Source organism: Tachysurus fulvidraco, chromosome 5, assembly GCF_022655615.1.
Source record: "Tachysurus fulvidraco isolate hzauxx_2018 chromosome 5, HZAU_PFXX_2.0, whole genome shotgun sequence".
Classification (NCBI taxonomy): Eukaryota; Metazoa; Chordata; class Actinopteri; order Siluriformes; family Bagridae; genus Tachysurus; species Tachysurus fulvidraco.
The window spans coordinates 21,668,675-21,684,629 of NC_062522.1; the positions used below are offsets into that span (position 1 = coordinate 21,668,675).

Sequence of the window (15,955 nt, forward strand, 5' to 3'; positions counted from 1 at the left end):
CCGGCCTGTTCTGAGGCACCAATGATGTAAAGCCCTGAGGCAGGGTGAACGTCAAAAGGAAGGAAGCTTCTCTCACACCCACAGAGGCCACATACAGAAGCACCAGATGAATCAGCAGAACCATGGAGAAAAACGGAACAGGATTTGGGAAGGTCACTGTAGGACAGGAACACAGCTAAGAGCAGGAACATGTTGGGCCGGCAATGTTCTCATGTCCTACCTGTCATTTTCTCCCTCGAGGCTTTAGACTTCCACACACATCCTGTCTTCAAAAGAAAGACTCTTAGTGCAGCAGGCCTTCCCAACAATAAACATGCATTGTATCAGATTCAGTTTATTCAGTTTTCTTGATGCTAAATGCATTATTCAATGTTAAACTGAATATGTGATCAGAATATAGGATTTTTAACAGTGTACAAAAACATTTTGATTATTTATCTATAGCTTTTAAATCTACTCTGAAATTATTTCCATCAACAGTACACATTTAGTTCAGGTTTATAGGCCAAAATGTTTATGAGAAAACTCATTCAATTCCATGTACCAGACAACTTTGATATAAAATAAAAAATAATAACTTGCGTAAGACTTTATGATGTCCTGGGGGTCCTTGAAATCCTGATTTTAAAACCACTTTTAAAAGTTCTAAAAGTTATTATGCTTGTCATTGGTGTAAACTGGAATGTGACCATTTAAAAAAAATGTAATTTGAAAAATCATAATTTGATCATAATGTACACATTGTGCACTTTTGAATAATACCTTTAATACCCTTTGATAATGAAAATACCTTTTTATTTTGTTTAATAAAAATATATTGTCTAGTGTGTATTCACTACTAAAAACTATTTTGTTAATATTATATAATTGTTTTCTTAATATTATTGATATAACCTACGTATGATTTAGTTTTATTTCACACACTATTGCACTTTACCAACCCGATACAATACGGACAACAAAGACACAATAATTGATAATAATGGGCGGGGTTTTTTTTAAGAACACGCCCACTACAGCTCATGTAGCATAGCAACCACCCTCTACGCCCCTTTTTTCCTTGTAATCAATGAAAGCGCAGCCGGGATTTGTGTGTGTGTGTGTGTGAGTGAAAGAGAGAGAGAGAGAGAGAGAGAGAGAGAGAGAGAGAGAGAGAGAGAGTCTTCTATAAAACTTCAAGCAAAGTCATTGATTTTCAACAGTGTTGTCTAAAAGTCTGGTTCAGTGTTATGGAGTTCTGCGAGGTCTAACCTCCTCACCTAACGGATGACGGATTTATCAGGGAATGGTCTCTCTTTTTGATGCAAACGGTAAGTTGTGCTATTTTCGTAAGTTTTGTTTCTTATGTGTATTAGTGGGTTCAACAGGTTTTCAGGGACTAATGAAAATGTCTGTCTGTTACACCGTGTAATTGTTCAGCTCTGCACACAGACCATTAAATCTAAAGTTATAATGATAATACTGTTAAAAGTACCTTTTTTAAAGCACTCAGCTTTCATTGAGCCTCGAGTTACTATTTGTCAGAATTTCCACAGCCACAATCATTTTCTAACCTTCTAGTTGAAATATCTTTTATCAGCTTTTATAATTTCTTCTTTGGAATTTCCCCTTTATGCAAGAGGCACATTGTTTCTAACTAAAATGTTACTACTTATCATTTGTTTAAACAGACATTGACAGAAACAAAGCTCTTGTGAATCAAAAAAGGCATGGCTAACTGGTTTCTGTCTGAATGGAAGCTCTGGTTACTAGTTCCACTTGTGTTGGACACTTTTACGGATGCCCAAACCCTGAAACCCACAAGATGGCCTCTGTATCAGGGTAAGGCTTTGCTGCTAGCCTGGAATGCCCCCACTGAGGACTGTCGGACACGCCATAATGTCCATTTTCAGCTGGACCAGTTCCAGATTGTGGCTTCACCCAATGAGGGCTTCACCAAACAGAATCTCACCATTTTCTACAAGGATCGTCTCGGCTTGTACCCATATTTTAATTCTGACAACAGTCCAGTGAATGGTGGCATTCCACAAATTGCCAGCCTGACCAAGCACCTTGAGAAGATGTCCCGAGACATTGGGAAGTATATTCAGAACCCAGCAGCAAAAGGCCTTTCCATCATCGACTGGGAAGAGTGGCGCCCCCTTTGGATTCGGAACTGGAATACGAAGAACATCTACAAAAACCAGTCACTGCTCTTGGTGTCTAAAAAGAACCCAACGTGGGACCAGGGCCATGTGATGAAAGTGGCCCAGCAGGAGTTTGAGTTGTCAGGCCGCAATTTTATGCTCAAGTCCCTGCAGCTTGCCAAAAATCAGCGTCCAAACCAGCTTTGGGGGTTCTACCTGTTCCCTGACTGCTACAACCATGATTACCTCAAAAGTCTCGAGAGCTACACAGGCCGCTGTCCGGACCCAGAGATAGCAAGGAATGACCAACTGAGGTGGCTGTGGACGGAGAGCACGGCCCTTTTTCCATCTGTCTACATAGGTTCAGTGCTGCGTTCAACTGCTTTTGTTCGTCAGTTTGTTCGGAACAGAGTAAAAGAGGGCATGAGAGTGGCATCTCTGGGCTCTAAACTGGCACATCCGGTGTTTGTGTATGTCCGTCCCACATACATTAATGAGCTGGAGCTACTTACTGAGGTGAGTTTGTCAAAGAATTGATTCATGTTATATTTTAGGCTAGAAGGAGATATCACTACTCACTTAATTGATAATAACATAACTCTTTAGATAATATACCCTTACAATCCCTTTGTATTCGCTGCTTAAATTTCAGAGTGTATGTGATTTTGCCATGTCTCCATATTTTTCCATTAGAATTTTAACCACAAAGCTTTGCTTGCACCCTAACATTAACCTTCCCCCCTTATCTCTACCAGCAGCCTTTTCCTGCTCCAAGAAATGTGCCTAGATTTTTGCATGCAGGAAGGGAGGTGGTCACATTTTTCATGACCACCACCCACTGTACCAGTCATCTGGCTATTTTCTTACTAAAATAAGAGTGACCATGTAAAATTAAAGCCAATGAAAAAAATGTGTTTAGGTGTTTGTTATTTAAAAAAAATAATAAAACAACAAAACAATGACTTTTTTGTCGGAGGTTCTTGGAGGAGGTTCTTGGATTTTTTTGAAGGTGTGATTATTTTTATCTTATCAGTGATTGGATCATGTTTCTCTACACAGATTGACCTGGTATCCACTATTGGCGAAAGTGTTGCACTAGGTGCTGCTGGCATTATATTTTGGGGAGATGCCAGTTATGCAAGCAGCAGTGTAAGCATTTCCATATTAATTATTTGAAATTGAACATTTGAACATTTAAAATATATTTTTTATATCACAAAGAAGCAAATGCTATATTCTAAGTATTAAAAGTATTTGTCTAGCATAACACATCTCTGTTTTGCCTGTTATTGCCTATAAATATTATTTTGCTTGAGTAATATTTTTCTGCATGCATTGTTTCTGTTCCTCCTCTCTCTAGGTCATCTGTACCAGTCTGGCTGAGTATGTCAAGGGTCCACTTGGCAGATACCTCCTCAATGTTTCTAGTGCGGCCGAACAGTGTAGTTACTTAGTTTGTGGGTCCCAGGGCCGCTGTATGCGCAGACAAGCAGACTCAGATTCGTACTTGCACCTGGACCCTCAGAACCACAGAATTGTGGCACAGGGAAAACGCCTGGTTGTCGAAGGGCACATTGGGTCCGAGGAGTTAAATCGCATGAGGCAGGATTTTATCTGCCAGTGTTTTAGCGGCTATCAAGGGTATAACTGTGAGCTGAAGGATCCCCAATATGACAGAGGACAGGGGCACAAACGGCATGTATCATGGAGCTGTAGTCTTCTCTTTTTGCTGCTCATCTTCTTGAACTGAGACTTGTGGAATACTGGACACTCTTACAGACTGTTGTAGACATTTATACATTCCACAAATGAAGCATTTGCTTCTGTAATTTTGTAGAATGAAACCTTGTACAGTTTCTAACACCTTTTTCAGATTTATTTACAGATTTTTATTGTAATTTAATTTTTTTATACAAAATTAAGGTTTCTTCAGGTGATTTCAGCCAAATATCTGTAAAATTTGATAGTTTGTTTAATGAATGCTGCATTGTACATATGTTTTGAGTTATGTGTGTGCCCCTGTGAGTATATGAAAGTGTCTAAACACAGGAAAATTAGTCCAAATAAGCACTTTTGTTTATCTTCATAGATAATGGATTCACTATGACATCAGAGCTGGAAGCAAATCTGAGAATCATCATTATCAAACTGATGAATGCATTTTGTATGTAAGGGATTATTTAAATTTATTTAAATTGAAATGAATTATTCTTCATGTTGCTGTGAGATTATGGCACTATCACTAAATGACTACTACTAAGACTTTTTATTTGCTGTCACAGACTGGATTGACACAACTTTTCTAGGTTCAGATTTACTCTTATATTTTAATATAATACAAAATGTGCTGGTATGACGGGTGTTGGATGTATAGGTGTATGTGTAAGTATGTCAAAGCTATGAAGAGGAAAGAGCAAACATTTGATGTGATATCTTCTTGTTATATGTTACATTTTACACCCTTTTTTAACGTTTTAGATAGATGCCAAATAGACGTTAGAAAAGTGACCAGAACTTCTCTCAGCTAGAAGTCATGTGAATTCCTAAAATATTTACAAGGTAACAGCATAGTGTTATAGTATGTGTGTAAGTTAGTTTCCTAAATTAAGGTGGGTTTAGAGTGCAATGAAGTGAATCATAAAAGAAGCACATTCTGCATCTGTAACACTTGCTTTTCCAAAGGGGCCACTGTCTGCATTTTGCCAGCCCACAATTACAGGCTTTCAAATGCCAAGCAGTTCTATTTGTGTACTCTAGTTCATTGGGGGGTTTCCAATCTAGTGAATTTAGTGAGCTGTTGCAGAAAAAAACACAACTGCATTAACAATGCTTTTTTGTTAATACAACCCACAATCATCACAAAACTGCTGCGCCTTCATTCAGTGCTTTAGCGGTTTTACTTGTTATTAAAGTCTGTGTTAATATGTTACAACACCTCTAAAGTGTATTGTTGTAAATGGTTTTGTAAGGTGAGTGAAACTGGAAAAACTGTCCAATAGTGACGTTTCACAAAGTGGCAAGAGCCCAACCCACAGACCATATTGCTTAACTGATCTCTGTGTGATTCATCTATGTGTATGAGCCTGCATGAAAGTGCATTTTTATATTTACTGCATTTGGTAGACACCCTTTCATCTCTTTTTATACCAATGAGTGAGTGAAGGTTACGGACCTTGCTTAAGGGCCCAGCAGCCGCAGCTTAATGGACCTTTGATTCAATCTTGCAACCTTGTGATCAGTAGTCCAACATGTTAAAATAATGAATTTTATTAAGCAAGGTGGCCAGTTATCAGAGTAAAGTGAAATAAATATTCTTAATACAGGCAAGACACAGCAAATACAATAAGCTGATGCTTACTGAGTTTCCTCAATATTACATGGCATAACATTTGTGGTACTTTGTTTCTTTTACAATTAATTCAATAATTTTTTTTTGTTTGTTTTAATCTGAACGTATTCAGAGTGCATGAAATAATTCCGACCGCATTTAGGCAATGAAGAACAATTAAAATGTCGCAAACTTTAAGCAGTAAAGAAAGAATCGGTTCTTATTGGTGAGCTGAGTCAAATGGGGAACCGACTCGCCGTTTGAAAAGTTTCGAACGTTTTGAAAGCTTACAAGATTCCGCCTCTCGGTCACCTCCCTGTTCTCTCCATTCAAGCCCAACGCAATCAGGGTCAGCCCCTTTCCAGGACTTGTTCCTCTTTTCGTATTTTTACAGTCAATTCCGAGTCACGAGGAGTTTAGTTGTTTTGTTCGGTTCCTGTCTTTGCCAAAACACAACCAAATCGTCACGTCACGGTAAGTAAGGCCAGTGAACTGTTTTCTATGAACAGTATCGTAGAGGCTCAGTGAGTGCAAATCATAAGATTTTACACATTCTATCTTGGCATATTCTACAAATATTCCTCTTGATTACATAGTTTTTTCTTCTTCTTCATTTTTAAAGCTTGAAATTGTCATTCTGTTCGTAGATTCGTTTGTTTAGTTCATGCTTTTATCACTATAAAGAAAGCACAATTGTCTGTTAGTAAAACAAAAGTGTTACACTTGAACGTAAATATGTCTATATCTTATTTGTTCTGTATATAGAATCTCACAGACATATTAGGTAACATTTACATACACCTTCCCTTGTTCAGGTACAATGTATTTGTAAATTGTAACACATTTCAACTTCCCCATTTTGTTTGTTTCTGGTTAATTTGGAGATTTATGAACTAAAGCACAAACAAACACCTCTTTTAACGTGACTTTTTAAAGTACATTCTATTAAATCCCAATAATAGTTAGCAGTATTGCAGTTGCTAAATGATGAATTGGATAAGTGGATAAAGGTTTCAGTAGGTCACAGGGGTGTATATGTACAGATTTTCTGCATTTGGGTTTATAGTAGTAAACAAGACCTCACCCTACCCTTTTAAGTTTAACCTTTTAAGTGAAACAAGTAGATTTCACAGGAAGGATGGGACTGAGAGTACTAACCCACCCAAATATGCCCTTTCCAAACCCAAAGGTGTTAACACAATGTTGGACAGAAAAATGTGTGAGGTCAGACGCTGATGTCAAGTGAGAAGACCTAAAACGTGTTGGTTTAAGTCAGCACTAATAACAGCCGTATATTAAAAAGTCAACTAGTATTTGAAAACGAACAGAAATCAAAAAGTCTCAAAATATTTTCCTATTATTATATCAAAATTATATTCCGGTTGAATATATTGCAGCATTCTGATACAACCCTAGGTCAGACATGTGGGCATTATACTAACCTAACTTGGGATGGGTAAATCACAGCGAGGTTTGTTTTTTAGTCACTTACATTACACCGTTTTTTTTGCCTCAATAATATCTTACAGTAGTCAGAAATAATAAATCAGTAATTAAAAAGAATTTAGCGTGGTTAATGCTTGGGGTCACAAAAAACTGTGTGAATACACAATGTCCATTTGTGGGTGATTGCACCAAATGTTTTTTGTTTTTTTTTTGTTTTTTTTTGTTTTCTGCAAAAAGTGCTAAAATGTTTGACTTTTTGGCTCCGTCAGCATCTATGAAGTCATATTAACATTATCTGAAAATAGAAGGCTGCTGTTAATTTATGCAAATGCTTACACCTCTCTGGTTATTTTCTAGATGAGTCTAGCTCTTTTCCACACATATAACAAAGATAAGTATATAAACACGAAGGCCATAATGCCTGTAAATATACAGGTTGTTTATTATAGTGCATGATTATTATAGGCAATTATCTACTCATTATAGTATATCTCTTTACGTGCAATTGCCTCCCTACAAAGTTTGCCTTATAAAAGTGGACGTCAGCTTTCCTTATTATACATCAAAGTTAAATTGTCTCTTCTCACTGGATGTGTTCACCTACTAGAGTTCTACAGTTTCCTTAATGCTTGTATGTTTTTATGCAGATTACAGGGCGCCCCAGAATTATTGGAACTTTATAAAAATAAGCAAAGATTGTGCAAACGTATGTTCTCTCAAGCTCAAACATCTTGTACACTTTTTAAAGAATTATTGGTATGCTTGTATTCAAAATTCTTTTTCTATTTAAAATCAAACTTTTTTATCGTCTCATTTCAGCAGATATGTAGACTTCATTAAATTTTTCTTTATGATAATTCCACCAGGTATGGGCACCGTTGCAAACTGGACATTGCGACTCATCCTTCTTTGCATTTTTTTAACATGTCCCATCCTATGCCGTCCAATGTTGCTGTCCAAGTTTCCATTCTTCACAGTATGGAATGCCCCTACTAAAAAATGTGCATCTCAATATGGAGTTGATCTGGACTTGAGCATGTTTGATATCATCCACAACGTGAACGAGAGCTTTATTGGCAGTATGATGACCATCTTCTACTCGGACAAACTGGGTAACTATCCTCACTACAATACAACCACAAATGAATCTGTATTTGGAGGCGTGCCCCAGAACTACAGCCTGAGTAAACACCTCTCTCAAGCCTTTGTCGATCTGCAAAAGTACATTCCAGATAAAGACTTCAGTGGCCTAGCCGTAGTGGACTGGGAGAGCTGGAGACCACTGTGGGACCGCAACTGGAATAGCATGGTGATATACCAAGAAGGCTCTAGAAAAATAGTGAGGGATAAACACCCTGACTGGAAACCAAAGCAGATTGAACCTATGGCCAAGAAAGACTTTGAAAGTGCAGCACGCGATTTCATGGAGCAAACAATAAAGCTGGGACAGAATGAGCGACCAGGGGGGCTGTGGGGTTTCTATGGCTTTCCATGCTGCTACAACTACCAGTACAAAAAAAATGAGACATACACAGGGAAGTGTCCACCATTAGACATGCAGAGGAACAACAATTTATCTTGGTTGTGGAATGTAAGCACAGCTCTGTACCCTGATATTTACATGGATCTGTGCCTCAAGGGTCGTGACAGAGACATTCTACTTTACGCGCAAAATCGAATAAAGGAAGCTATGAGAGTGAGAGACCTCGTCTCCCCTGTTAAACCAGTTGTCATCCCATACACCCGTATCGTCTATACCTACTCAATGACATTCCTCTCACAGGTACCGAGCCTATTGCATGCACAAACGGATATGTAGAGCTTGACAACAATGTAGTTTCCAGATTCAGTGTAAAAATGCAACTTATTTGATTCATGTATTGATGACATTAATGAATTTATACTGAGCTACTGCATTTGCCTTTCAGTTCACACAGCTCATGAAATGATTTATAAAATCTTCTATTCAAAGTTTCATTAATCTTGAATCCTGAATTACTTGAATCCTAAAGGAAGGGATGCATTTCCTGCTTTTGTTTTGTGTGTATTTTATAGGAGGATCTGGTTCATACCATTGGAGAGAGTGTTGCGTTAGGAGCAGCAGGAGCTGTGCTATGGGGAGATGCTCTCTACTCCTCAAACAAGGTGAAATGTACTATATATTTCTAAACTTTATTTCTCAGACAACTTATCCAGCACACAATTGCACATTGCAGTCATTCTTACTGTGTGTTTGTGTGCGTGTTTATTTCATGTAAAGGCACTCATGAAAACATAAATAGTTTTTCTGGAGGTAAACAGCTGGTGACAACTGATGTGCATTGCTACTAACACATTAAACAAATGTAGACTCAAACACAAATGTGCCAGTACTTTATGTACCACATTATGTACATTTGGGAACAAAAATCTGAGATCACTGGAGAAATTGGTCCTTTTTTACATTTCTTCTCAATTTAATCCAAAATTCTTAATGACAAATTAGTATGTTTGTTGCTTTTGTTTCTTATGCTTCATTGGCAGTGTGTACTGGAGCTGGCATAGACTTGTGTAAAACCTGATTTTAGATCAACATCTAACATGGAAAATCAAATTCATGTTAGAACATGCTTCATTGGAAAGGATAAGACTATTGTTCAAAGAAGTTAACATGATCAAGTCGCTTACAGTGACCCAGAAATAAATAAATAAATAAATAAATAAACCTTAATATCGTTGATACTGATTTTCCATCTTTCAGAATTCTAAAAATTCATATTTATTACCTGTTTTAAATGGGAAAAATATCAGTGTGGTTTTAGACTTGTAGTGTGTACAGTACCATAAAGCAAATTGGAGCTATTTTAAAGGTGACTGATTTAAAATTTAATATGAGTAAGAAATGTAAAATAACTCTAAGTAGAGACAAGACATTACTCTGGTAAAATAAATAAAAATAAAGCTAAAAATGTACTTGTTTTATCTCTACATATTTAGTTTCAGCACCTGCTTAAGAAGGATAACTAAATTCAGCACAGGCAGTTACTGTAGGTATGACACGGCTCATTAAGTGGTGCATATAGCAACAAAATGTGCAATCATACCGTAGTTAATTTGCTGAGCCACATCATACCACTCTGTCTTACTGAAAAGTCCCCAAAAAGACGTTTTAAAAGTTCTCTATAGGTTCTTTAATAATTAAGGGTTCTTGTCTTCCTCATAATAGCATTCTCATAAAAAGTATACACACAGTTGCAGGTTTCTACAAAAAGAAAAACTCTTTCAACGCTGCACAATCCATTCAACCTCAGCAGTTTTAGTGATCATGAATTTGATTGACTCACTCACACAGATATTATACTTCCCACATTAAATTTTGCTAAATTTTCCAAGCTTTCCAAGAATCTTTTTTTTTTTGCATTTGCATTTGCATTTGCATAATTATAATTTTATTGTCAAGGGACATTCAAGGCTGAACTTTGCACTTGGTGCTTTTTCTATGTTGAATGTCATTATGAACTTGTACTAAGCTTTCATGTCTTCAAAAAACTCAAAATTACCTATTGGGAAGTATTCGTAAAGCTGATTTGATAGTGTGTAAGGTAATGCTATATAAAACAACAACCAAAAAAAAAAAAACCTGAACAAACAGTGCTTGTAGGGTAGACAGGGTGAACTTAGCAGTGTTTAGAAGTGTAGCAGTGAGGAAACCCACAGGCAATATATAACCTCTTCACTTTCCCATTTACATTTTGCCTGAAGCTCTTGTCAAGAATGACTTAAGGAACTATATTAATTGGTGAACATCTCCATATGCTTGTGCAGATGGAACACAAGACTTAATATACCAGTTACTAGTGGAGAATCAGGCTGGATTATATGCTATTGGCTAATATTATTTATATTATTATTATTTTATTACTATTAGTTGTAATGGTATTAGTAGTTGTGGTGAAAAATGGCACTGGATGTTCTCCCGGTGTCGCTGTGATTTTTGACTGGGTTCCCTAGATTTCTCTTACTTCCCAAAAAAACATTCCAGCATCTAGGTGTCTCTAAATGCTGCTTGATGTGAATGACTGTGTGAATGTATGTGTGTTGGTGTATGATAGACTTGCATCCCATTCAGGGTGTATCCCCTACAATCCTAACCAGGATTAAGTGTTTAATTGAAGAGTGATCAATGATGAGCTAATTTTCTTTGACTGTTAGAAATAGCTAAATATTTCCTGTGAAGTGCGTAATGTGTCTTTTAATATCTCTAACACAAATTCTCTTTTCAGAACACATGCCTAGCTGTGAAGAATTACATCGATGAGACGCTAGGCCGATATTTGGTAAACGTGACTGAAGCGGCGCTTCTCTGTAGCAAGGCACTGTGTTTTTCCAATGGCCGATGTGTGCGGAGAGACCCAGCTTCTTCAGCCTACCTCCATCTTGACCGAGCAGTATGGACCATCATTCCCAGAGCTGAGCTTCCTGAACAGAACCATAAAAGTCCTTCATATGTGATAAAAATGAACAATAAGGCAGAGGGCTATCATTTTCCAAAACTATTTAAGTGCCAGTGTTACCCAGGTTGGGAGGGTGAACACTGTGAGAAACAGATTGCTCCTAAGTCTAGACAGAGAAATGATATAACTGTAGACTGGACTAAGTTGTAGTCTGAGCAGTGCTGGCACATCCTGTAAAAACAGACACTCTGGCCAAATTATCGTAAATATCTATAAAATTTTAAACAAAATCTGAAAAAAATGTTTAAAATGAACCTTTTGAAATTAGCATGATTGCTTTTTACCTGCTATATTTACTTTACAGTTGAAGTCTACAACACAGGTTTAATACATTTTTGAGAATGCTGCTATTTTAAACCTTGAATCAAGTAAGTTATTTAAAAGGTCTAGAAAAAAATTAAGCAACCCATATTGTCTGTTGTGGACTAAACACAACACAGCATTTATGGACACGGTGTTTGCAATTGTAAACATTAGAAATCAATTGAATAAATAATATTTGTTTTCAATAACACTTGTCTGTTGTAGGTAGATAGATAGAATGTTGACATGGCGCAGATTTTTGACCACCCTCTTCTGGGGATTTCTTGTACTACAATTGCCAAACATGTCTGAGGCTATAATCTCGGCTTGCCACTAGATAGCAGTAAAGGTACATCAAAACTGTGTGTAGGCACTCGCACATACATGCCTTGCTGTGTCTACAATTTTATAGCTAGGCATTAACTAAGATCTGTGATCAGATAGATAAATACTTTTGATCAGGAGTTGAGTTGTGAGATGTGTGTAGTGTAGGCATCAAAGTTGTGGACTGCTGAAAGAAACTGGTGTCATGGATGAATGAATATTAAAAGTTAGGTACTGATGGACAATTACTTATATGGTTATACTGTTCAAGTTAGTATGGACCCACAAGACCTTTATGTGGGTTTCTGTCTCTTTTATTTGTTCACTATTGTTATTGTTCATAAATCATACCAGGATCTTCAACAGTAAATGTATACAATTTATTTGTAATACTGATATTTATATTTTATTGACCTGCAAATACGAACTGAATGGCTGCAAATTAAACTGATGTACTGTACAATTTCCCAGCATTCTTGTTTGCTTCCAAACAATCAGAAATAAATACTGATTGGCCATTTGATCAAAATGGTTATCTCTGACTATGTTCAATACTAACAGTACTGTATGTATGTGTAGGCAACATATATGTTCAGCATTTTATGATTCAATCCAACTCAAATGTATTTGTATAGTGCTTTTAACAATGGGTATTGTCTCAAAGCAGCTTTACAGAACATAAGAAACATAATACAAAAATATAATTATACCAAGATTAATATAATACAAAGATTCAAAATTAATATTAGATTTGTATTTATTCCCAATGAGTAAGCCTGAGGTGACTGAGGGGAATATGGCAAGGAAAAACTCCCTTAGATGGAAAGGGAAGAAACCTTGAGAGGAACCAGACTCAAAAAGGAACCCATCCTCAATTGAGTGACACTGGAAAGTGTGACGATAATCATACAATCAGACAATTGTCTATTGATTAGGAGGTTGTTGTCCTCAAAGACCACATGTAGTTGGCATCTCCTCTTAGAATGTCTGAAAACTTCATGAAGCAGAGTCCAACTTGAGCTGGTACATCTCTAGATGCCTCAGGATCCTCACAGGGTCAGCCTCATCCCAATGAAGGTCCGAAATCTTCATGACACAGAACATAACTGGAGCTGGTACAATTTATGGATGCCTCAGGATATGTAGAAAAAGAGAAGCATTGGAAAGGAATTAGTGTAGCAGCTGTTCATATTTATTAGCAAGCACTAGATGATAATGTGCTTGTACTAGAGCACAAGATTCTATTAAGTATTAGTAGATTTTAGTAGATTTTGATATTCTGGAAACTACCAGAAGTCCTGAATTTTGTTACTTCAAAGTCCCATGCCATCTAATGATTCTAATCCCATGCCTTCTAATGATGTTTCCCAAGGGAAGCATGTATATTGAGGAAAGCAGAGGTCCTAAAACTGAACTTTGAGGGACCCCATAATTAACTGGGGGATTCTCCATTTAAATCTACAAAATTGTATCGGTCAGACAGGAAGAATCTAAACCATCTTAAAGCCTGTCCCTGAATACCTGTATAATTTTGTAAGTGATCTAGGAGAATGCTGTATCTATATTGTTGAATACAGAACTAAGATATAAAACTAATAGTGACATGCAGTCTTGAGCTGAAGCTAAGAACTGGTCATTTGTAACTTTAACACGATACCTCTCTAAATTCAATTAAATGAGTTTTTCCTGCTGAAGCCTTCAAATGTTCAGTGATGGAGACCTGAATGCAAATCCAATCACAGGAACAGCAGTTCAAAGCCACTGCCATGGTTTACAAGTAGTACTATCTTCAGCAGTCCCAGGATATATATCACCACATTGATGCCAGAGTATGGACATAATACTAATCAAATCATTGTCCAACTGAGATGTGTCTTCTACATGTAAGTGTGTGTAGATAGTTATATTTGAGCACATTTGTGGGTTATAATCTGTCATAATAGCTTGTATTTGCAATGAAATAATATAATGGCATAGTTCTGTTGTGAATACTTTATATATAGACCTTGTATCCAAAGTTCTCAGTAATTCTTGGATGAGGATGTGATTTGTCTAGTTTAGTCATGTTATTTAATTTAGCAACTTCTCTTGGCTAAGCAGAAGAACTTCTCTTGGCTTATTTTCAGAGAAAATGATGTTTGAAATTTAAAAATAATACTTGAGGTTGCCTACACATGGTTGTTGGATTTGTATTTATACAATGGGATGCATGGTGTCATTTGCCCTGTTTGTGCATGGGTTGTGGGTAGTACAGTACATTGGTTGTTTGTTTTGGAGGGTTTCTAAATTTAGTTGAGGTAAAATGATATCTCAATTGTTTTAAGGTGTGTTGATTGACTTACTTTTCCCCTTTATTGTGTTGTGTTATTGTCTTGATGCATGATTAAGTTCCTCCCAAATAGAATGGATGCAGTCCGATTGTATATTGATCTGATGAGTAGTTTGTTTGTTGTGTTATGGCTGTATACAGTGTACTCTATACTTCTGCTCTTGAAGTCTCTGTCAGTTGCTTTCAGTTTTCTCTTAAGTGTCTGGTTGTTAGTACATCAGTGGTTTCTTCCTTTTTCAGGACATTCACATTGTTGAATTGATTATGCCCAACGCTTGTACAATGATTCATTTTTCAAGTTCGAAATGGCTTGCATATTGTTTCATAGACTGCTCCCTCGTATTTTTATTAATTTATCCTTTTAAACCTCTCTTTAAAATCTAATACCTCACAATAAAACTCAACACTTTAATGTTTAGTCGTAGCTCAGTGGTTAGGACTGCGGATTGTCTTTTCAAATCCCACAACGGCCAAACTGTTACCACTGGGTCCTTGAACAAAAAGATGCGTGTTATTCGTTCTGGATAAGGGTATTCAACCAGAAAATGTAAATGGAAGAAGATGAAGAAGAAGAATCTGTACGTTGCCCTGGGTGTTTGTTAAATGCTGTAAATGTAAATAATATTGGGACAAAGGATTTACACACATTGTTAAAGAAGATGTGGAGCTGCATTAATGATTTATATTTTTTCAGCATTTCAAGTCATGCTTCTTGCTTGAGGCTGTGTTCCCACTAAATAGAGAAAATGGTAAACAGAAAATTGTAGGTCTTTCTTTCAAAACAGAAAACACTTATAGTTACGTTGTCTATCCTTTTGTTTGATTCTACAATATATGCTCAATCTCTCAACCTTTTGTCCTCCAAATACATTTTAGGGAAAAAAAATGATGACAGAGTAAATAATCCACTTTGTTCACATTTATTCACACTCTTGAGTCCGTAACATGATTGCTTTTGACATATTATGGAAATGGTATTCAGACAAGCTAAAAGATATTAGTTCAGATGGATATCAAATCTAGGGTGTCAATCTGTAACATGACTGTCATTGAGAGGCTTCATGAATTTATAGAGGTGAGCTGGTGACACCTACCCATGGCATTGCTTCATACCACAAACCACAATACCATTTTTTCTTTTCTGATACAGATACTCAGTATCAGGTGATACCAATACCCATCCAAAATTGTATTCTTAAAATGACAGAACTTTAAGCTTGGAGCACTTCACAGTTAAACTCATTCACACAAAAATAACGCAATTCATTGTAAATATAATGCATACAATAAAAAAAGAAAGACAATTTGCTACCCAACACCATAAATAAGACAATGTGAATGCCAAAAATAAAAACTTAAACAACAAAATTTCTTCATTTAAGCCCTGCTAGCCATTTCATGAGCTGTAAAACCTGTTTAGTAAGATTAAAAATAGAAATGTCCAACTTCCTTTCACAAAGTCATTCAGTCTGCAACATTAGCAAAGACACTTTAAACTATGAAATAAATGCTGAAAAATGTTATGCCAGCAGTAATCTATTTGATTCAGACAGCAGTTATTTGCAACCCAGTGAACAACAGCTGATCACATCAATGTTTATTTGAG

At 36.6% G+C, this 15,955-nt stretch overlaps 2 protein-coding genes across 4 annotated transcripts; both read left to right on the plus strand.

Annotated features, from left to right (window-relative positions):
* The first annotated feature begins 1,107 nt into the window (after window positions 1-1,107).
* hyal2a (hyaluronidase 2a) lies at window positions 1,108-5,060 on the plus strand. Its single transcript, XM_027147056.2, has 4 exons — window positions 1,108-1,310; window positions 1,671-2,642; window positions 3,186-3,275; window positions 3,487-5,060. Exons 2-4 carry the CDS (start codon window positions 1,710-1,712, stop codon window positions 3,874-3,876), a joined length of 1,413 nt encoding a protein of 470 aa, XP_027002857.2. The 5' UTR covers window positions 1,108-1,310; window positions 1,671-1,709; the 3' UTR covers window positions 3,877-5,060.
* A 142-nt stretch (window positions 5,061-5,202) lies between these two features.
* hyal1 (hyaluronidase 1) lies at window positions 5,203-12,549 on the plus strand. 3 transcript variants are annotated; one of them, XM_047813832.1, is made up of 5 exons: window positions 5,203-5,928; window positions 7,548-7,656; window positions 7,767-8,683; window positions 8,956-9,045; window positions 11,163-12,549. In XM_047813832.1, the coding sequence occupies exons 3-5, from the start codon at window positions 7,769-7,771 to the stop codon at window positions 11,541-11,543; spliced, it is 1,386 nt and encodes a 461-aa protein (XP_047669788.1). In that variant the 5' UTR covers window positions 5,203-5,928; window positions 7,548-7,656; window positions 7,767-7,768; the 3' UTR covers window positions 11,544-12,549. The 3 variants fall into 3 exon arrangements, with proteins under 3 accessions (XP_047669788.1, XP_047669789.1, XP_027002858.2); XM_047813833.1 differs by having other exon boundaries at window positions 7,548-7,606; XM_027147057.2 differs by lacking the exon at window positions 7,548-7,656.
* The last annotated feature ends 3,406 nt before the right edge of the window (window positions 12,550-15,955 follow it).

What these genes read in the sequence shown, in the direction of transcription:
- hyal1 (XM_047813832.1), top strand. Translation starts at nt 7,769, where the DNA reads ATGGGCACCGTTGCAAACTGGACATTGCGACTCATCCTTCTTTGCATT. An exon ending in CAATGACATTCCTCTCACAG is followed by an intron (nt 8,684 to 8,955) that starts GTACCGAGCCTA and finishes TGTATTTTATAG; the next exon opens with GAGGATCTGGTTCATACCAT. An exon ending in CTCTCTACTCCTCAAACAAG is followed by an intron (nt 9,046 to 11,162) that starts GTGAAATGTACT and finishes TTCTCTTTTCAG; the next exon opens with AACACATGCCTAGCTGTGAA.
- hyal2a (XM_027147056.2), top strand. Translation starts at nt 1,710, where the DNA reads ATGGCTAACTGGTTTCTGTCTGAATGGAAGCTCTGGTTACTAGTTCCA. An exon ending in AGCTGGAGCTACTTACTGAG is followed by an intron (nt 2,643 to 3,185) that starts GTGAGTTTGTCA and finishes TTCTCTACACAG; the next exon opens with ATTGACCTGGTATCCACTAT. An exon ending in CCAGTTATGCAAGCAGCAGT is followed by an intron (nt 3,276 to 3,486) that starts GTAAGCATTTCC and finishes TCCTCTCTCTAG; the next exon opens with GTCATCTGTACCAGTCTGGC.